At 43.8% G+C, this 22,443-nt stretch overlaps 1 protein-coding gene across 2 annotated transcripts in view; it reads left to right on the top strand.

Annotated features, from left to right (window-relative positions):
* Window positions 1-22,443, top strand: part of dars2 (aspartyl-tRNA synthetase 2, mitochondrial) — a 50,903-nt gene that overhangs the window by 3,233 nt on the left and 25,227 nt on the right. Inside the window, exons 2-7 of one of the 2 annotated variants that reach the window (XM_070887428.1) lie at window positions 8,582-8,681; window positions 10,804-10,870; window positions 11,448-11,549; window positions 16,301-16,426; window positions 18,324-18,447; window positions 20,482-20,528. In XM_070887428.1, coding sequence (XP_070743529.1) covers window positions 8,582-8,681; window positions 10,804-10,870; window positions 11,448-11,549; window positions 16,301-16,426; window positions 18,324-18,447; window positions 20,482-20,528 — 566 coding nt within the window. The remainder of the gene's footprint in view (window positions 1-8,581; window positions 8,682-10,803; window positions 10,871-11,447; window positions 11,550-16,300; window positions 16,427-18,323; window positions 18,448-20,481; window positions 20,529-22,443) is intronic. The other variant, XM_070887429.1, reaches the window with a different exon arrangement.

Raw genomic sequence — 22,443 nt, 5'->3', positions numbered from 1 at the left:
AGTATTTTTACTCTAGATTACTATCAGTCCTTTTCCATAGCTAGTCTAAACCTTTATAATACTTTGATCACTGTTTCCTAAATGTTCCCCTCCTGACACTTCCTAAACTTGACCCACCTCATTCCTCAGAACCAGATCCAGCAATGCCTCCTTCCTCATTGGGCCAGAAACGTACTGATCACAAAAGTTCTCTTGAACATACTTCAGAAGTTCTTCCCCCTCTCTGCCCTTTACACTATTACTATCCCAGTCTATATTAGAATAGTTGAAGTCCCCCATTATCACTACTCTATAGTTCTTGCACCTCTCTGTAACATCTCTGCAAATTTGCTCCTTTATATCCTTCCCACGAGAACTTTCTTGATCAGTACGTTTCCGGCCCAATGAGTAAGGAGATATTGCTGGATCTGGTTCTGGGGAATGAGGTGGGTCAAGTATAGGAAATGTCAGTAGGGAAACATTTAGGAATCAGTGATCAAAGTATTAGTTGGAAGTGCTCAGGAGTGTTCTCTGCAAGTGTCAGCCTTCTGCATGGTACTTTCCTTGGCCGCACTGTTGCGATTGGCAGCTCATTACTAAAGGGTGGAGGATGTTGGTGCTCCAATATATTGCTGTTTTTTAATCTACCATAAGTATGAGTTTGATTCTATGAAGCCCAGTGTTCCTACTGCTGCCCTAAACACACTGCATGTTGGCTTCAAAACATGGTTACATTGCAGTTACTTAAAACAATCTTGTTTATGTTCTGTTCCTCTCTACCAGAAATCCTTTCCAACTTTCTTCTAATCCAACATAATATCCTGATTGTTTAAACAAGGAACTAAAGACCCACAGTACAACAAAAGTATTGTTACGGAAATTACATGAATTTGTTCTTTTTAAATGACCAACCTTCAGAAAAGGACTTGTTGCACAGGATCTCCACTGGGCATGTCTTTAACATACCACCAAACACTGACACTTGCATAACAGTGCAAAGAGTATCAAGAGCAGGCTGTGTAAGTCTGTATGCTCCTCTTGTCAGATTTTCCCATTATAATTCTTGGGTAGTTTGCACTATTGTGTAAACTTGCCACAGTGTAATTACACCTTCCCCTCAGTGGAGCTGCAGTACTAACGCTCATGGGAGCCTATAATTACAGTTTACATCAGCAGTCTCCATGATAAATGTGGATATAGAAATTGATAATGGAAATATAAAAATAAGGACAGAATGTATGACTTTAAATTATGTCGGCTCTCTAATCCTGTTTGACCTGACGCCTGCACTTGGCCTTGGATCCCTCTGTGAAATATATATTCCCTCATTGGTTGATAAGTCATAAGCACATAAGAAATAGGAGCAGGAGTAGGCCAATTGGCCCCTCGAGCCTGCTCCGCCATTCATGGCTGATGTGATCTTGGCCTCCACTCCACTTTCTTGCCCTCTCCCCATAACCCTGGACTCCCCTGTAGTTCAAAAATTTGTCTATCTCTACCTTAAATATATTCAATGACCAGCTCTCTGGGGTAGGGAATTCAAAAGATTCACGGCCCTCAGAGAGAAGAAATTCATCCTCATCTCCATTTTAAATGGGTGACCCCTTATTCTGAAACTATGACCCCAAGTTCTAGATTCCTCCATGAGTGGAAACAACCTCTCTGCATCTACCCTGTCAAGCCCCCTGAGAATCTTGTATGTTTCAGTAAGATCACCTTTCATTCTTCTAAACTCCAATGGGTATAGGCCCAACCTGCTCAACCTTTCTTCATAAGACAACCCCATCTCAGGAATCAACCTAGTGAACCTTCACTGAACTGCCTCCAATGCAAGTATATCCCTCCTTAAATAAGGAGACCAAAACTATACGCAGTACTCCAGATGTGGTCTCACCAATGCCCTGTACAGTTGTAGCAAGACTTCCCTACTTTTATACTCCATCCCCCTTGAAATAAAGGCCAACGTTCCATTTGCTTTCCTAATTACTTGCTGTACCTGCATGCTAGCTTTTTGTGTTTCATGTACGGGGATCCCCGAGATCCTTCTGTGCCGCAGCATTTTGTAGTCTCTCTCCATTTAAATAATAATTTGCTTTTTTATTCCTCCTACCAAAGTGGATAACCTCACATATTCCCAGATTATACTCCATCTACCAAAGTTTTGCCCACTCACTTAACCTATCTATATCCCATTGCAGATTCTTTGTGTCCTCTTCACAACTTGCTTTCCCACCTATCTTTGTATCGTCAGCAAATTTGGCTACACTACACTCAGTCATTATAGATTGTAAATAGTTGAGGCCACTGATCCCTATGGCACCCTATTAGTTACAGTTTGCCAACCTGAAAATGACCCATTTATCCCGGCTCTCTGTTTTCTGTTAGTTAACCAATATATTACACTCAATCCCGTGGGCTCTTATCTTGTTTAGTAACCTTTTATGTGGCACCTTATCGAATGCCTTCTGGAAATCCAAATACACTACATCTACTGGTCCCCCCTTATCCACCCTGCTCGTTACATCCTCAAAGATAAAGGTGTTGAAACAGTTTGGGTGGCGATAAGGAACAATAAAGGGAAGAAGTCACTGGTGGGTGTAGTCTATAGGCCCCCTAACAGTAGCAACTCTCTTGGTCGGAGCATAAACCAGGAAATAGTGGGGCTTGTAAAAAGGGAGCAGCAATAATCATGGGTGATTTTAACCTCCATGTTGATTGGACAAATCAAATTAGTCAGGATAGCCTTGAGGAGGAATTCATAGAGTGCGTAAGGGATGGGTTCCTTGAGCGGTATGTAATAGAACCAACTAGGGGGCAGGCTATCTTAGATCTGGTCCTGTGTAATGAGACAGGATTAATAAACATTCTCCTAGTAAAGGATCCCCTCGGAATGAGTGATCATAGCATGATTGAATTTCAAATTCAGATGAAGGGTGAGAAAGTTGGATCTCTAACCAGCGTACTAAGCTTAAATAAAGGAGACTATGAAAGTATGAGGGCAGAGTTGGGTAAAGTGGACTGGGAAAATAGATTAAAGTGTGGGACGGTTGATGAACAGTGGTGTACATTTAAGGAGATATTTCACAACTCTCAAGAAAAATATATTCCAGTGAGGAGGAAAGGGTGTAAGAGAAAAGATAGCCATCCGTGGCTAACTAAAGAAATAAAGGACGGTATCCAATTAAAAACAAGGGCATACAAAGTGGCCTATGCTAGTTAGGGGAGGGTGGGGGGGGGGGTAGAAGACTGGGAAGCTTTTAAAAGTCAGCAAAGAATGACTCAAAAAATGATTAAGAAAGGGAAGATAGACTATGAAAGTAAACTAGCACAAAATATAAAAACAGTAAAACAGTTAGCAAGAGTTTCTGTCGGTATATAAAAAGGAAAAGAGTGGCTAAAATAAATGTTGGTCCCGTAGAGGATGAGACTGGGGAATTAGTAATGGATAACATGGAGTTGGCAGAAACTCTGAAGAAATATTTTGTATCGGTCTTTTACTGTAGCGAACATTAACAATATACCGACAGTGGCTAGTCAAGGGGCTATGGGGGGCAGGGGGAAGGGGGAACTTAACACAATCACAATCACTAAGGAGGTGGTACTCAGTAAGATAACGGGACTAAAGGCAGATAAATCCCCTGGACCTGATGGCTTGCAATCCGGCAGGGATTGTGGATGCATTGGTTGAAATTTACCAAAATTCCCTGGATTCTGGGGAGATCCTAGCAGATTGGAAAACTGCAAATGTAATGCCCCTATTTTAAAAAAAAAGGAGGCAGACAAAAAGCAGGAAACTATAGACCAGTTAGCCTAACATCGATGGTTGGGAAAATGTTGGAGTCCATTATTAAAGAAGCAGTAGCACGACATTTGGATAAGCAAAATTTGGTCAGGCAGAGTCAGCATGGATTTATGAAGGGGAAGTTATGTTTGACAAATTTGCTGGAGTTCTTTGAGGATGTAACGAACAGGGTGGATAAAGGGGAACCAGTGGATGTGGTGTATTTGGACTTCCAAAAGTCATTTGACAAGGTGCCATATAAAAGGTTACTGCACAAGATAAAAGTTCACGGGGTTGGGGGTAATATATTCGCATGGATAGAGGATTGGCTAACTAACAAAGAACAGAGAGTCGGGATAAATGGTTTATTCTCTGGTTGGCAACCAGTAACTAGTAGGGTGCCGCAGGGATCAGTGCTGGGACCCCAATTATTTACAATCTATACTAACGACTTGGAAGAAGGGATTGAGCGTAAGGTAACCAAGTTTGCTGACGATACAAAGATGGGAGGAAAAGCAATGTGTGAGGAGAACACACAAAATCTGCAAAAGGACATAGACAGGCTAAGTGAGTGGGCAAAAATTTGGCAGATGGAGTATAATGTCGGAAAGTGTGAGGTCATGCACTTTGGCAGGAAAAAAAAATCAAAGAGCAAGTTATTATTTAAATAGAGAAAGATTGCAAAGTGTCGCAGTACAGCGGGACCTGGGGGTACTTGTGCATGAAACACAAAAGGATAGTATGAAGATACAGAAAGTGATCAGGAAGGCCAATGGTATCTTGGCCTTTATTGCAAAGGGGATGGAGTATAAAAGCAGGGAAGTCTTGTTACAGCTATATAAGGTATTGATGAGGCCACACCTGGAATACTGTGTGCAGTTTTGCTTTCCATATTTACGAAAGGATATACTTGGTTTGGAGGCAGTTCAGAGAAGGTTCACTAGGTTGATTCCGGGGATGAGGGGGTTGACTTATGAGGAAAGTTTGAGTAGGTTGGGCCTCTACTCATTGGAATTCAGAAGAATGAGAGATGATCTTATCGAAACGTATAAGATTATGAGGGGGCTTAACAAGGTGGATGCAGAGAGGATGTTTCCACTGATAGGGAGAGACTAGAGCTAGAGGGCATGATCTTAGAATAAGGGGCCGCCCATTTAAAACTGAGATGAGGAGAAATTTTTTCTCTCAGAGGGTTGTAAATCTGTGGAATTCGCTGCCTCAGAGAGCTGTGGAAGCTGGGACATTGAATAAATTTAAGACAGAAATAGACAGTTTCTTAAACGATAAGGGGTTATAGGGAGCAGGCGGGAAAGTGGAGCTGAGTCCATGATCAGATCAGCCATGATCCTATTAAATGGCAGAGCAGGCTCGAGGGGCCGTATGGCTTACTTCTGCTCCTATTTCTTATGTTCTTACTATGTTCTAACTCTAGCAAATTTGTCAAATATGATTTCCCTTTCATAAAACCATGCTGACTCTGCTTGATTGTGTCATGATTTTCTAAATGTCCTGCTAGCTACTACTTCCTTAATAATGGACTCCAGCATCTTCCCAATGACAGATGTTAGGCTAACTGGTCTATAGTTGCCTGCTTTTTGTCTCCCACCATTCTTGAACAGGGGCGTTACATTTGCGGTTTTCCAATCCGCTGGGACCTCTCCAGCATCTAGCGAATTTTGATGGATTACAACCAATGCATCCACTATCTCTGCAGCCACTTCTTTTAGGATGCAGGCCATCAGGTCCAGGGGACTTGTCCACCTTTAGTCCCATTAGTTTGCCTAGTATTTTTTCTCTAGCGATAGTGATTGTTTTAAGTTCCTCCCTCCCTTGATTATTATTATTGGGATGCTTTTTGTGTCTTCTACCGTGAAGACTGATACAAAATATTTGTTCAAAGTCTCTGTCTTTTCCCTGTTTCCCATTATTAATTCACCAGTCTCGTCCTCTATTTTAGCGTTTACTTTTGCTACCCTCTTTTCATATACCTATAGAAGCTCTTCCTGTCTGAATGGTATGCACTGAGTGGCCCATGAAGACTAATAACTTAGACATTCTTGTCTTGTAGTACTTGGAGACAGGGAAAACAAAAGTGTCCTCTCTCCGCCCTTGTGAAAAAGATGTCCGGTCTTTCCTTCCCCTTGTTTTGTTGGATATCGGTGATGTCCATGGCTTCTCATTGGGGCTTTTGTACAATCATACGAATTTAAATCAGTTGCACGTGTGGAGATGAGATTAAAATTGAGTTTTGTGTCTTAATTTATGACATCACTATGATGCATTGCAGTCTTCAAAGACCTGATGACTTAGTGTACGTTATCTCTATATAAATTATGTATGTATATACAGGGTAGAGTGTACGTTTATAAAGTGTGCTTTGTTTTTCTGGTCCTTCAGCTACAAAATGATTGGGGGAAACTACAATAATGGCTGTGTAGAATGTGGAAACATTCACAGAAGGGCTATAGTGTGATTATTTGAATTTGTGTTCAAGATGAATATGGCAGTGAATGCATTTTCCAATGCTACCACTTGGTGTCAGCTTTCAACTACTCCTAGATCAGGAGGCCTTGGGACTTTTTTTAATACGTAAAAGGTGCTATTATAATCATCATCATCATTGGCAGTCCCTCGGAACCAAGGAAGACTTGCTTCAGGTGGCTGAACAGTCCAATACGAGAGCCACAGTCCCTGCCACAGGTGTGACAGACAGTCGTCGAGGGTAAGGGAGGGTGGAACAGGTTTGCCGGATGTTCTTTCAGCTGCCCAAGCTTGTTTTCTTCATGCACTCGGCGATGAGACTCGAGGCGCTGAGCACCCTCCCAGATGCATTTCCACCACTTAGGATGGTCTTTGGCCAGGGATTCCCAAATGTCGGTGGAGATGTTGCACTTTATCAGGGAGGCTTTGAAGATGTCCTTGTAACGTTTCCTCTATCCACCTTTGGCTCATTTGCCGTGAAGGAGTTCCGAGTAGAGCGCTTGCTTTGGGAGTCTCGTGTTCAATGCAAATTGTAGCATAGCCAACGATTGAGCAATGCTCCTCTTGCTCTGCTCCAACCTCAGTTGGGCACCCCTACTGCACAAGCTTCTTCACATCTTACACAACAATTTTGTAGCTTCTCTGAATCCATTTAGTCCCAAATTAAGTCCCATCTTTTAATGTGCGCACAAGCCCCTGTGGGATATGGGAAAGCCTAGATCCAATTCAGAGAGAGATGACCTTCATTCCATCAGTCTAGGCTGGATTTAAACCCAGCCCCCAGAGATAAAAAGGCAGGAGCTGATCCCTAACTACTGCTTTTTAGAAAGAGAGCGAAGCAGGCACGGTGACTGAGAGAATAATAAGTTGGGACAGCGAGATGAACCAGTTTAACATCTCGGTGGTGGCACTATGCGCTACGTTTTCATATGTTATTTCAAAATTAGGAATGTTCTGTTTCCCAATGGCACACACTGAAATTACTTATAGCTCCCTGTTGTAAATACAGGATTTCAGAATATTTTTGTTTGAGATGCTGGTAGTTTGGTTGGGAGGGAGGATATTAACGGGTTTGATCTCCAGAGATCTTTAGGTTCCTGATATCACCCAGAATTTTCAATTTCAGCAAACAAAGCCTGAACTTTTTCAAAAATGTTTCACAAAATGCATTCTTAGGAGGGACATCTGCCTTGATAGAAAGTGCTATCCTGAACCCTATATCATTTCTGTATAATCGTCCAGCAAGAAGAACACTATATTAAAAAATGTATTTTTAAACAACTTTTAGTTTGTCACACACCATTCTGGGCCTCTAAGTAAAAGCTGGCAGGCTGCTGGGAAATGCTTTGTCTTTTCCTTTTGAATAAAAACAAAAAATGATAAGCCTTCCATCTGGGATCCGTCTTCAGGACTGCTGTGCATATCCAGCAATGTTAGTTTCCATTTTGGATTTCCCAAATTCATGGATTTTTTTTCAGCTTTCCCATGTGACTCCCTATCTAAGATCAGTAGCTCACCTGGGTGGAATTGTGGGCATAAACCACTCCAATGGCATTATGCCACCGGAAACATCCGTAACATCGCCCATTTCACTTTTGCCTCAGCTCATCCGATGCTGAAGCTCTCATCCATGCCTTTGTAACCTCTAGACTTGACTATTCCAATACACTTCTGGTTGACCTCGCACATTCTACCCTACTTAAACTAGAGGTGATCCAAAACTCAGCTGCCTGTGTCCTAACTCACACCAAGTCCCGCTCACCCATCACCCCTCTGCTCGTTGCCCACATTGGCTTCCGGTTAACACCTCGATTTAAAAATTCTCATTCTTATTTTCAAATCCCTCCATGGCCTCGTCCCTCCCTATCTCTGTAATCTCCTCCAGCCCCACACCCCCCCCCCCCCCCCGAGATGTCTGAGCTCCTCTAATTTTGCCCTCTTGAGCATCCCTGATTATAATTGTTTAACCATTGATGGCCGTGTCTTCTGTTGCCTAGGTCCCAAGCTCTGGAACTCCCTGCCTAAAGCTCTCCGCCTCTCTACCTCTCTTTCCTCCTTCAAGACGCTCCTTAAAACCTATCTCTCTGACCAAGCGGTCACCTGCGCTAATTTCTACTTAACTCGTAACACACCTGTGAAGCGCCTTGGGACGTCTCACTATGTTAAAGGCGCTATATAAATACAAGTTGTTGAAACAAATTGGGGTTTCTGAAAGTTTGCAATGGGCATCAGCATTCAGTGGGCCCATGTGGAATTCAGCTGGAGAAAGCTTTCTTTCTGTTTCTTCGAATAATAATCAGTGTGAGTGCTCTATGAAATTCTTTTTCTCTCCCTCCACAGATCTGAATAGTTTTGTCTTTCGGACTCATACTTGTGGGGAGCTGTGCGCTGCTCACATCGGTCAGGAGGTCAGACTCTGTGGCTGGATTCAGTATCAGAGGTATGTACTCAGTCTTTTTGTCCTTCACTGATTTGTACCGTTTACGAGGACAGGGATTAAGGTACGGTGTTTAAATATTGACATATTCATTGTAAAACAGTGCTAATTGATCAAATCTAAATAAGTAATAAAGTAGCTTTAATCCAATCTATTTGATTTTGGGGAGTCTATTGTCAGAATTTTCCATAACAAATCCCTTATTATGATACACAATTCAGATACTTTTTCTCATGTTCCAGGAAGAAATGTTATATTATGATCTGAAATAGCAAGAGAGCTCTCCGATCCATCTCACGACTCTACCCCTGAACTGTTGCCCCTAACCTGCCATATGCGGTGCAGAGCTGAGAGTGGGTGGTCAGCTCTACTCCAAGTCTCCCCCAGTCCTGCTCTAAAGGTGCATTCTGCAGACCCTCTCCCTAAGTTGTAGAAATGTTGACACGTGTTCGTATTCGACAGTGATGGATTTTATACGCTCAGTCTTTCCACAAAACATAGAAATATAGAAAGTAGATGCAGAGTAGGCCATTCGGCCCTTCGAGCCTGCACTACCATTCAATACGATCATGGCTGATCATGCAACTTGAGTACCCCTTTCCTGCTTTCTCTCCATACCCCTTGATCCCTTTAGCCGTAAGGGCCACAACTAACTCCCTTTTGAATATATCTAACGAACTGGCCTCAACAACTTTCCAAGGTAGAGAATTCCACAGATTCACAATTCTCTGAGTGAAGAAGTTTCTTCTCATCGCGGTCCTAAATGGCTTACCCATTATCCTTAGACTGTGACCCCTGGTTCTGGACTTCTCCAACATCGGGAACATTCTTCCTGCATCTAACCTGTCCAGTCCCGTTAGAATTTTATATGTTTCTATGAGATCCTCTCTCATTCTTCTAAACTCCAATGAATACAGGCCCATTCGATCCAATCTCTCCTCATATGTCAGTCCTGCCATCCCGGGAATCAGTCTGGTGAACCTTCGCTGCACTCCCTCAATAGCAAGAATGTCCTTCCTCAGATTAGGAGACCAAAACTGAACAGGTGAGGCCTCACCAAGGCCCTGTACAACTGCAGTAAGACCTCCCTGCTCCTATACTCAAATCCCCTAGCTATGAAGGCCAACATGCCATTTGCCTGCTGTACCTGCTTGCCAACTTTCAATGACTGATGTACCATGACACCCAGGTCTTGTTGCACCTCTCCTTTTCCTAATCTGCCGCCATTCAGATAATATTCTGCCTTCCCGTTTTTGCCACCAAAGTGGACAGCCTCACATTTATCCACATTATACTGCATCTGCCATGCATTTGCCCACTCACCTAACATGTCCAAGTCACCCTGCAGCCTCTTAGCATCCTCCTCACAGCTCACACCGCCACCCAGCTTAGTGTCATCTGCAAACTTGGAGATATTACACTCAATTCCTTCATTTAAAACATTAATGTATATTATAAATAGCTGGGATCTCAGCACTGAGCCCTGCGGCACCCCACTAGTCACTGCCTGCCATTCTGAAAAGGGCCCGTTTATCCTGACTATCCGCTTCCTGTCAGTCAACCAGTTCTCCATCCACATCAATACATTACCCCCAATACTATGTGCTTTAATTTTGCACACTAATCTCTTGTGTGGGACCTTGTCAAAAGCCTTTTGAAAGTCCAAATACACCACATCCACTGGTTCTCCCTTGTCCACTCTACTAGTTACATCCTCAAAAAATTCTAGAAGATTTGTCAAGCATGTTAGCTGATAGCTGTTTTGTGTACTCTCCCCATTTTCTTCTCTCCCCATTTTCTTCTTTTTCTTGGTCTCCTGGACTCTGCCTGAGGACGAGTAGGAGCCATGAACAGCTCCACATCCTCTACCAGTGTTTCTCTGCAGTCACAAACGGGCCGCAAGTTAGCGGGTGCAATCCCTGTCCACTTTTTATTTAATATCACCCAGTTAGTGTGCAGCATTGAAAGAAGCCAGGGCGTAGATCACTCCCAGCTGATGGGCCTCTTGGACTGAGAAATAAGGTGAGCTCTCGTGAGAGAAAGAAATGACTTTGGAAAGGTGGACTACAATTTGAACACTGTATCCACTGCTGTTGTGTGTCATTAACTGTTTGTGCTTGTTCAGACAGGGTGCTTTTATTGTACTGAGAGATTTTGACGGTTTAACGCAGATTGTTATGCCACAGGAGGAGGTAAGTAGGTTTAGAGTTTAACAATTTTTACGACAGTAACAACCACAGCTACAGGGCTTGCTTAATTATAATTTACTTAAGTTGTAAAGCAGTCGATTTGAAGTTGAAAGATGTAATCTCTCTGTGTTTTATTAGTGTTAAACAAATCTTAAAATGTTGTTCAGCCAAGTTGTTCTGAAATCAGAGCATTTTACTGTAATTGTATTTTCTCTCCCCTCGCACAATCCCTTGGCTGAGGATTCCCGTGCCACCACGGATGTGCAATAATATTGGAGTCTCTTTACCTCCCTCCCAGTTTGTAAGTGGCAGCGTGACTCTTCAGGGTTTCCTTTGATGCCACAGATGGGAAGGAGCCCACAGTCTACCATTCCATGGCATATTGGTGGCGGTATTGGAAAAACTCTGCCCTTTATACTGCTGATGCAGTTCACATCTGCAGCTTGTGCTGTGAGGTCCATCCACTGTCAACCAGCCATGCTAAACATCACTCATTTTTACAAAAAATGTAGATTTTTTTTACTTCCCTTAAAGGATGGGATTTCACATTTGAATTTGGTTGTGCTGCCTCTCTCCACAGTCCATTGCACACCTCAAGAAGATACTCTGTGAACTTCCTCTCGAGTCTGTGATTACTGTCACCGGAACAGTCATCCCCCGACCACCAGGACAAGCCAATCTGGTCAGTTAATGATTTATGTATCTCCTGTATCCCTAAAGGCTTTCAAGTTATGAATATTGTTTCTTATAGGGCTCTTTCCATTATAGGCCTCTGGATTAACTGTTGTTCTGCTTGCCTTATATCTGATGTGTGTCAGAATTGTCACTGGCTTTGCCAATTAAAGTCCATACATCTTCCAAAGATTCTACTATGTACATCAATCCAACTGCTTTTTTCCCATTAGGTGTTATTGCACCCTTCCTCCTCCTATTTACCTCTTGTTTTAGCTCCTTCATTCCTGCTGCAGGCCCCATTACACTCGCTCTCAGACCTGCCACTGTTGCTCTTAACATAAGAATTAGGAGCAAGAGTAGACCATATGGTTCTTCGAGCCTGCTCCGCCATTCACTAAGATTATGGCTGATCTTCGACCTCAACTCCACTTTCCCGCCCAATCCTCATATCCCTTGATTCCCCTAGAGTCCAAAAATCTATCTAGCTCAGCCTTGAATATACTCAAAGACTCAGCATCCACAGCCTCTTGGGGTAGAAAATTCCAAAGATTCACAATCCTCTGAGTGAGGAAATTCCTCCTCATCTCAGTCATAAATGGCCGATCCCTTATCCTGAGACTAGATTCTCCAGCCAGGGGAAACAACCTTTCTGCATCTACCCTCTCAATCCCCCTCAGAAAATTATATGTTTCAATGAGATCACCTCTCATTCTTCTAAACTCCAGAGAGTATAGGCCTAATCTACTCAATCACTCTCTGATCCCAGGGATCAATCCAGTGAACCTTCATTGCTCCGCCTCTATGGAATTTATGTTCTTTCACAGATAAGGGGACCAAAACTGTGCACAGTACTCCAGGTGTGGTCTCACCAAAGTCCTGCACAATTGTAGTTGGGGAACGGGCAGGGAACTGGACCAGAGTCCATGATTGGATCAGCCATGATCGTATTAAATGGCGGAGCAGGCTCGAGGGGCCGTATGGCCTACTCCTGCTCCTATTTCTTGTGTTCTTATATTCCTTACCCTTGTACTCCAACCCCTTTGTAATAAAGGCCAACATGCCATTTGCCTTCCTAATAACTTGCTCTCCTTACATGTTAACTTTCTGTGTTTCCTGTACAAGGACAACTAAATCTCTCTAACACCAACACTTAATAATTTATCACCATTTTAAAAATATTCTGTTTTTCTATTCTTCCTACCAAAGCGAATAACCTGACATTTCCTCATATACACCATCTGCCACCTTATTACCCACTCACGTGCAGACACTTTGGAGGGAATTTTCCGGGGTGTCAGCAGACAGGATTGGTGGTGGGTTCGGGTGGGAAAATGTTTTTTTTTGACAGTGGGTCGAGACCCAGCTGTCAACTCGCCACCATGCGCCTTTCCCAAATGTCGGGTCTGTCAGCGCTGAGCAGACCCGACATGCAGCGGCGGGGCAGGCAATTGAGCCAATTATTGGCTTGTTTAGCGCCCTTAACAGTGATATTTTACTCACCTTTTAACTTTACCAGGTCGCCCACGGATTTCATGCTGTTCCTGGACCCTGTCTGATCATCTGAGGCAGAGGTTGAGTGGCCATTGAAGCAGATGATTGATGACAGCGTTAAAACTTCTCTAAAATCTCACAATTTATACCTGCACACTTGCCAAACCCAGAGACTCTTTGGTTTCTTCCCTTGGAAGACAGATTGTACTTTATGCAGGCTGCAAGTCTTTGTAGCAAACGCTCCAGCCAGGCCCACCTCATTGCAGCAACATCTCTCACCTTTGACAGAGTGCTTCTGTCATCTCTCCTTCAACTGTTATCTGCTCCAATAGGATGGGAAATATTTACGCTCTGTCACCTTGGCCCTCAGAATCTGACCACGATTAACCCCAAAACCAGCATCACCAGGCACACCAGCAGCAGCACCAACAACACCAACCTTCTTCACAATCAACTAATGCTGCACAGGGCATCAGCACCTGACCACATTACTGCCAGGGATGGCCTCACCATGGCCAGATTTACTTCTTGTTGCCGTACACTCTGGCTGCCACACGATGCACCGGGTTGGCACCACCTCACACCAACACCATAAAGCATCCCTACAATACCCAAACCATTCCTTTCACACTCACCACCATTGCGGAGGGTATAACTATGTCTCATCATTCACTGCAACACACTAAGCCATTTCCAAAGGTGCACACAGATTGGTCCAAGAACGCAAAGTGTTGAATGTAAAGGTTTTAATGTTTGACACCACATTATCAGAAACTTTACATGAACATTGCATAAAACACACAATTGTCCACCATTTTGTGTTGTTAGTTGGTATGGTTAGACTAGGATGAGGGTGAGTGTAAGATGTGACTAGTGAGATGGGGAAGTGGTAATGTAGATAAAGAGGAATGGGTAGAGGTGTAAGGTAAGTTGGTGTGAGTAAGGATGTGCAGGAGTAGAGTAGGGAAGGCAGAGTGATGGGGATGTGATGAGTGGCACAGCAGGATGAGGTTGAGTGTGGCTTTGCAGTAACGTTTTGTGATCCACTGAGATCATTGGAAGGTTTGCGCCACTGCAGCCTGGTCCTCCTACCACATCCCTGCTTGTGCCCTCCTGTGCAATGTGCAACCAGACTGCGTTGGTCACCTGGGGAAGTCTCTTCTGCCTATACGAAGGGAAGAGAACCTTCCTGCGTGCTGTGACTCCCTCCATGGAGGGAGTCATGGGAGAGCCTGGGTGCAGCCATGCACCTCTGTCAGTGTTTGCAGTACTTTAATATTGTAGAACTCTGACAGCACAACTGTCAAATAAATTTGTGCGTGGTTTCTTTAAGAAAACAGGCTGAATATGCATCATCAAATGACGTCATCAGACCCGCTTCCTTCAGTTGGCCAGCAAACGCGCTGGGTGTGCTTAATAAGCCCAATCAGCGTAAAATAATTTTGGGCAGCGGGCTGGAGCCCAGCAGCAATGCAGAGGCCCGCCACGGACCCGCTGAGGTTGGGGAAATCGCGGCCTTTGTGTCCTCCACACAGCTTACTTTCCCAACTAGCTTTTTATCGTCAGCAAACTTGGATGCATTACACTCGGTCCCTTCATCTAAGTCATTAATATAGCTTGTAAATATCTGAGGCCCAAGCACTGATCCTTGCGGCACCCCACTAGTTATATATAGCCTACCAACTGGAAAATGACCCATTTATCCCTACTCCCTTTTCTGTCTGTTAACCAATCCTCTATCCATGCTAATATATTACCCCAACCCTGCGAGCCTTTATCTTGCATAATAAAATTTTATGTGGTACCTTATCGAATGCCTTTTGGAAATTCAAAAATACTACATTCACTCGTTCTCCTTTATTTACCCTGCTAGTTACATCCTCAAATAACTAATAAATTAATCAAACACGATTTCCCTTTCATAAAACCATGTTGACTCTGCCTAATCATATTATGATTTTCTAAGTGTCCTGTTACCACTTCCTTAATAATAAATTCCAGCATTTTCCCGACGACTGATGTCAGGCTAACTGGCCTGTAGTTCCCTGTTTTCTCCATCCCTTCTTCCTTGAACAGCGGGGTTACATTTGATACCTTCCAATCTAGAATTTTGGAAGATCACAACCAATGATCTTGAACCAATAATGTTGAGAATGCTTTGTTTCTTGTGGGTAGTGCCCACCCTCTGCTCTATAAGCACACCCAAAGACTTGGAAATTAATGTGAGGAATCATAGGCATAAACCTCCATGGTTACCACTCCATGGCACAGAGTTTTGGTATAGAAATGCCATGTGCTAGCTACCAGACTGTAGCAATGTAACAGTACAGTAATACACTTGTTTTCCCTTGTTTTAAAGTTATTTTCCCCTTCGGTCTGTGCATCATTTCCTGGACTTTGAGTGGTTCCCAGGTCTCTGCTAACAGCTCTCTGAATCGGTTGGCAGGATGTGCTTGAGGCTTGGTTCACCGCACAATTTTTCTCTTCCTCCCTACCTGGTTTCTGCCAATCACCTCCCAAGCCTGTCATGACAGGGTACAGTGCATTTGTTTAAATTTACAACATATTTTAAACCAAATTGTTCAAATTTTGTTCATTTTTGCATGATGTTGCAGAAATGCTACTGCATTCATGTGTAATATAGCTTCATCAAGACCATTAAAAGAAACATCAAAATATCTATAATATATAAAAAAATCTTTTGTCTAGAAAATGTTACTTCCTATTGTCAACTTTTGCCATTATAAATTCCTGTGCCCATGCTTATAATGTAATTATACTTTCCTACTAGTGGTAGCACTACAGTGCCTCAGCTTTGCATGTCCCAGCTCCTCAGCCTGTGCTGCAGAGAGGCACCCGTGATCCACCAACTCTGCTCTCCTTTTGCTCCTATTAAGCAATTGTATAAATCAAAGTACACCATGTAACATATGAACAGAATATAAGACTTTAAAATGCAGACTGAATTATATCTGTGCATACTGGTCAAATTACCTGCTACTCTGTAGTGCTGCTTCACCTGAAGAATACAGTGGACCTTGACTCCTGTGGTAGATCCTAACTTTGTGCTGTAGTACTGCACTGAAGTGTCAGCCTAAGTAGGTTATGTGCTCTATACTTGTATAAAATGCTGTAAACTTTGGGTCATTCAGAGATTGTGCGTTTTTTCTTTTTCACTGTTGGATATTTTTGTTGTGCGAATTTTAATATGATTTTGTCCTGGCAGTGAAACCTGCCCGATTTGACAGGTTGCCTTTTATGTTTTAGGAGATGTCAACAGGTAAGATTGAAGTGCGGATGCAGCATGCTGAGATTCTGAACAGATGCAAGAAGCTGCCCTTTGAAACCAACGAACTTGTAAAGGCGAGTCCTGGAGTTGAAACACAAACACAGGCAACTTTGTATTTACTTAAAATTTTATTTTCTACCCCACTTTCTTGTTCCTCATAAAAAGCTGCACACTTCATCTCATTTCTCTGTTAAGCTGTCTGGCAGTTATCGTACTTGAAGGTATTCATATCACGCTGTAACCAGATACAAATGTGGCAGGATGCCGTTTTCACTGTTTTACCACATCACTCACACTGTGATGGCATATGGTCTCAAATTGCTCTTGTTTAGTGATGGCACTGTTTGAATTCCTGCTATTTTCCTCTCAATTTTCTTCCTTCATATCGTGAAACTGTTGACTTATGTTAGGTTATGGTCCCAAATTTGTCAGCAGCTAACCAATAAATCACTCAGTTGATCATTTTTCTAACTTGCCCAGTTGTATGAGCCTTGCCAGAATGTATGGGGAGTGGCGGGAATTGTAGCAGGGCCAATTCTGTCTTCACCCGACATCCATGCACAGGCAGTTTTTAGCACAGGTTACCAGATTGTGATCTAGAGTAGGAGGCCTGGCCAATCATTCCTCTCCCTCATCCAGAAGCACTGAAGCCAGTTATAGACTCCCAATTGCTGCCCCTGATGAGATCAGTTAACTCACCACAGGCCAAGGATTGCATTTGCCAACTTTGTGGCAGCACATTTGCCTGTCCATCCTTCTGTACTTGGAAGCTGAGCATTCTTAAGGATGTTTCCTGCCCCAAGACAACCACCATCACCCAGACAGCCACTTATAGCCCAGTGGTGCACCATTTCCTTTTTTTGTGTGTTTTGCTTTTCCTCTTCTCTCTTTCTGAGGTTAAATTGCTAATTTATCACACAGAAGAACTCTTAATCGTCATGGCAAGGAAGTGACTAAAGTCTTGCCAATTATACATAACAACAGTGACTACTTCAATCTCTGTGGTGTCCTAAGGTGCTATATAAATGCAAGTTCAGTGTCTTCTAAAGAAGGTATACCTCTGGGTCTCTACCTCTCAAGATTATATGAATAAACTCATAACTGTGCATTATAGGACAGGTATATTGAGAAGGTTTCTTATCCCACCCCTCCAGTTTTTCTCTTTTGTCCCAACTCTCCTAAAGGCAGTGACTTCTTGGCTGGGGGCAGCCAAAAGATCGTTGGTCCTTTGAACTTGGACAGTGATAGCTTGTTTGACCATGGAGTCATCACAGTCTAGCCTGGTGGTGTCCTCCTTTGGCAACTGTCCAGCAGTGATGCTCCAGACAGGAGTAGGGCTCCTGGTTGCTATTTTTATCCCCTCCTAGCCCAGGGACATCAGTCCAATTGTACTGACTCCAACTGCTACCCAACTGAGATAATCTAACTCAGCTCAAAACAGGGATCAGTCCTGGAAAGCAATGTCATACCACACTGAGCCATTGGGAGTGGCTCTACTCAAGAGCTTTCTAAAGGAGATTTGCTGCACCTGGTGCCTCTCAAGATTATATGAATAAAACTGACAACGGCTCTGCTGATATCGAGGCAACAGTGACAATTTAGACAGTTTAATAATAACATTATTAATAATAGATTAATAATGACTTATCCTTATCTCCCCTCTGCCAAAAGAACTAGAGGGTAGATGAGAAGAAATACTTTTACCCAGCGAGTTGTTATGATCTGGAATGCACTGCCTGAAAGGGTGGTGGAAGCAGATTCAATAGTAACTTTTAAAAGGGAATTGGATATATACTTGAAAAGGAAATATTTACAGGACTATGGAGAAAGAGCAGTGGAGTGGGACTAATCGGGATAGCTCTTTCATGGAGCCGGCACAGGCACGATCGGCCGAATGGTCGTCTCCTGTGCTGTAAGATTCTATATTTTAAGAATTCATTTTTTGACATTTTCTAGCATGTCGGGCTGTTTTTTAAATTCTGAATTTCTACTTTTCCGTAGAAGTCAGAAGCACTGCGTATGCAGCACCGTTATCTAGACCTGAGGAGCTCCCAATTGCAGTACAACTTACGACTGCGCTCCCAAATGGTCATGAGGATGCGGGAGTATCTCTGTAATTTACATGGTAAGAAACACTCGCTTGCAAGGATGTCACACTATTTGGTCCTTTTTCCTTTCTCCCTTTATAATTATTTTCCCTCCTATTTTTGTAGTAGTACTCTTGCCACTGAATCAGGTTATTAGTGTATGCAAACCTCACTGAAGAGTCTTGAGCATATTGCTAGGTTGACACAATGCAATGCTGGGAGAATGATGCACTGTCAGAGACAGTGTTTCTTTCAGATGAGGGCCCACCCAACCGTTCATAGCACAATTCAAAGAAGAGAGTAGGGGAGTTCTCCTAAAATCCTGGCCAACATTTAGCACTCATTCAACACCTCCAAAATCTAGTAATTTATCTCATTACGCACAGCAAGATCCCAAAGACAATTTGGTTTGGCTACAGAACAGCAGGGACTGCGCTTCAGAAAGTAATTCATTGCCTGTGAACCGCTTGGGTGAAAGGCACTGTATAAATGAGAATTCCTTTCTTTTGCTTTATTCTCCCTTCACCTTCCCTGAGTCAATGCTGTTCATTGTCTCTGTTAATTATGGACTATTGTTACAAGCTGACCCATCTGAATTTTCTCCATATACTGTAATAATTCGTGTTTAAATCACTCCTTTGAGCAATTTACTCTTCTATAGCAAAGTTGCAGTTTTGATAAAATAATTTATGGGCTGAAAATTGCCCTTCGCCTCGAGTGGGGGCGGTGACCTTCCGGGGACGGGACTTCCTGCACCCGGCCTGGAAGTCTCACTTTCGACGTGGAATTGGACCATGCGCCCCTCAAAGGAATAACATAAGAAATAGGAGCAGGATTAGGCCATCTGGCCTCTTGATCCTGTTCCGCCATTTAATAAGATCATGGCTGATCTGATCATGGACTCGCCTCCACTTCCCTGCCCGCTCCCCATAACCCTTTATTCCCTTATCGCTCAAAAATCTGTCTATGTCTGCCTTAAATATATTCAATGACCCAGCCTCCACAGCTCTCTGGGGCAGAGAATTCCACAGATTTACAACCCTCAGAGAGAAGAAATTCCTCCTCATCTCAGTTTTAAATGGGCGGCCCCTTATTCTGAGAATATGTCCCCTAGTTTTAGTTTCCCCTATGAGTGGAAATATCCTCTCTGCATCCACCTTGTCGAGCCCCCTCATTATCTTATATGTTTCGATAAGATCACCCCTCATTCTTCTGAACTCCAATGTGTATAAGCTCAACCTACTCAACCTATCCTCATAAGTCAACCCCCTCATCCCCGGAATCAACCCCGTGAACCTTCTTCTGAACAGCCTCCAATGCAAGTATATCGTTCCTTAAATACGGAGAGAAAAACTGTACGCAGTACTCCAGGTGTGGCTTCACCAATACTCTGTCTCCGGCACTCCGCTTCCTTGGAGGCACGTTCTTGGGGTGACAGCGGCGCACTGACATGCTACAACGCTTCTCCCCTTCAATTAAAGGGGAGGGCTGCTGCGCACACTGCAGGCCCTTTGGTGGCCGTCACTGGGCCACGAGGGAGGCAATTGACCGGGCCAGCACCCAAAACAGAGTGCACGATGGCAGCCCAGTCGACTCAATGGCCGCCATTGTCGGGCCGACCTAAGAGTCGGCCAACAAATAAAAATGACGCCCAGGGGCACTACGGGTCTTCCCTTTAAGGAGCGGTGGATGTCCACCAGCTTCGCAACCCACGGGGCAATTTCCCCGCGGGGGGCGAGCAAAGGGGTTGGGCAGTGAGGGGTCAGCGCAGACGGCGATGATGTCATCGCTAGTTGCGCGATGGCCCAGGGTGCTGCGCTGAGGGACAGCGCCTCCCAAAACCTCCTGTATAATTTCCCCGGAGGCACTATCATGCCCCCCCTCCACCCCCCCAAGCAAAAATGCCATTGTGCCCCTCCAGAGGCGCGAATAGGGTGATAAAAAGTGGCAATTTCATCCCCTATCAGTCAAAAAATTTACCAAATGATATGAGGCATGAAACATGTGAAGTTGCGATGTTCAGCAAGTATATTCATTCAGTACCTGACCGCATTCTTATATTTTGTCTCCAGGTTTTGTAGATGTGGAGACTCCAACATTATTTAAGAAAACTCCTGGGGTAAGTACTGCCAAGATATTTCTTTCTCTCTCTGCCCCCCCACCCTCCCCCCACAGTTTATTTTCCAATGTATATAATTTTCCCACCTCTTTCAACCTCCATCAGTCATCGCTAAAAGGTGCGAATTAAACATCATTCCTCGGCCTAGATGGTGGCTGGGCTATTTGCTTCCAATGCCATTCTTGATTTGGTCACAACAATGTGTTCAGGAGAAATCCCTCTGATTTTGCCTCCACCTCTCAGTATCTTGGTGTGGAAGGTACACTTTAGCAGGGTATTGCCCTTTGGGGCATCATGGACGCAAACCTCTTTTCTTTCACTTTGCGTGTTGGAGCAGCAGCTGAGTGGAGCTGCTGACAGCTTCACAACACCCTCCGTCTAATGAGCTACAGTAGCGATAGATTTGATCCTCTGGACTGGTTTTGATCGCCTGAGGGGGTTGGAGAGGATTTTTTTTCCCCCTATTGGCCCTGCGTTTTTTCCCTCTTGTTTTTTTTACCTCTCCTAGGAGCTTACATGACAGTGGGGATGGGTGTGAGGTCGGGGGAGGAAACATATGTTTAGCCATCTGGTCATCATGGTGTGTGGGACAGTCTTGATGGACTAGCTGCTCTTTTCCTGCCCGTCAATTTTGTATGTTTGTATGTAACATTGATGTTTCATATGCATGGTAATTTTTAAAAATTCCTCTCCTGAAGGTGGTGACTCGAGCTGGGCACAGCAGTTCTATTGTACCTCACCAAAGTTATTATTTTTTATGTCTAAGTCTGGACGATGAGTGTTGGCAGGCTATTTGACCATGAGTAGCACTAAGCCCAAGTTAAATCTCATGCTTGCCCACTGTACATGCACTAGTACCTCCCCGCAAGGGTCAGTGGAGAGCAATCGGGATCAAAGACACTGTCTGAATCTTTTACTTTTGCTCCCCTTCCAAATACTTGAGACCAATCATAGTGCCTTCACTGCTGCCTGGCTGGGATCGGATAACTCCGCACAGATCTAGCACCTTCCTTCTCTCCGGGTACATTACCCCACCACATCATGCATTTCCCCACTGAATTACAGGGGAGCTGTTTTTGTTCTAGCTGTTGTCAGCTCTCATTGGGCCCAAGTTTCCACATGATTTGCGCCTGATTTTTAGGAGCAACTGGTGGAGAACGGACTATCTTAGAAATCGCAATTCTCCACATTTTTTATTTCTGCAGTTCTAGTCAGGTAGAACAGTTCTACTTTGGAACAGAATTTTTTTTCAAAAGGGGGCATGTCCGGCCACTGACGCCTGATTTCAAAGTTTCCACAGTGAAAACGTACTCCAAACTAAGTTAGAATGGAGCAAGTTAAGATTTTTGTAGAACTGAAAAAACCTGTTCTACACATTAAAAAATCAGGCGCAGGTTACAAATTAGGCGTCCAGAACGAGGGGGGGGTGAAGGGAAGTCATTAAATTCTACAATAAATCCTTATTTATACTTCTACAAATATTTTACAAATAAATCCAACCTGAATAAACATTTATAAGCAAAGAAAAGATTAAATAAACCATCTTCCTACCTGTGTGAAAGTCAGTCAGCTCAGCGAACGGGAGGGAGGGGCAGGCAGGTAGGCAGTAACCAAGCAGCAAGCAGCCTTCCACTTGAGGTGGAAGCCTTAGTCAGCTCAGCGATGTTCCCGCGAACGGGAGGGAGGGGAGGGAGGGGCAGGCAGGCAGTAAGTAACCAGGCAGCAAGCAGCCTTCCACTTGAGGTGGAAGCCTTACAGTCAGTTCAGCGATGTTCCTGCGAACGGGAGGGAGGGAGGAAGGGGCAGGCAGTAAGCAGGAAGCCTCAGTGCAGATGGCAATGTGGTTTTATTAAAAAATGTTCAAAAATTAAACAGCTACAAAGAACTACAAAAATGGCCGAGTGCCAATGTTTCC

Source organism: Pristiophorus japonicus, chromosome 8, assembly GCF_044704955.1.
Source record: "Pristiophorus japonicus isolate sPriJap1 chromosome 8, sPriJap1.hap1, whole genome shotgun sequence".
Lineage (NCBI taxonomy): Eukaryota > Metazoa > Chordata > Chondrichthyes > Pristiophoridae > Pristiophorus > Pristiophorus japonicus.
This window is presented reverse-complemented; position numbering and strand designations above follow the sequence as displayed.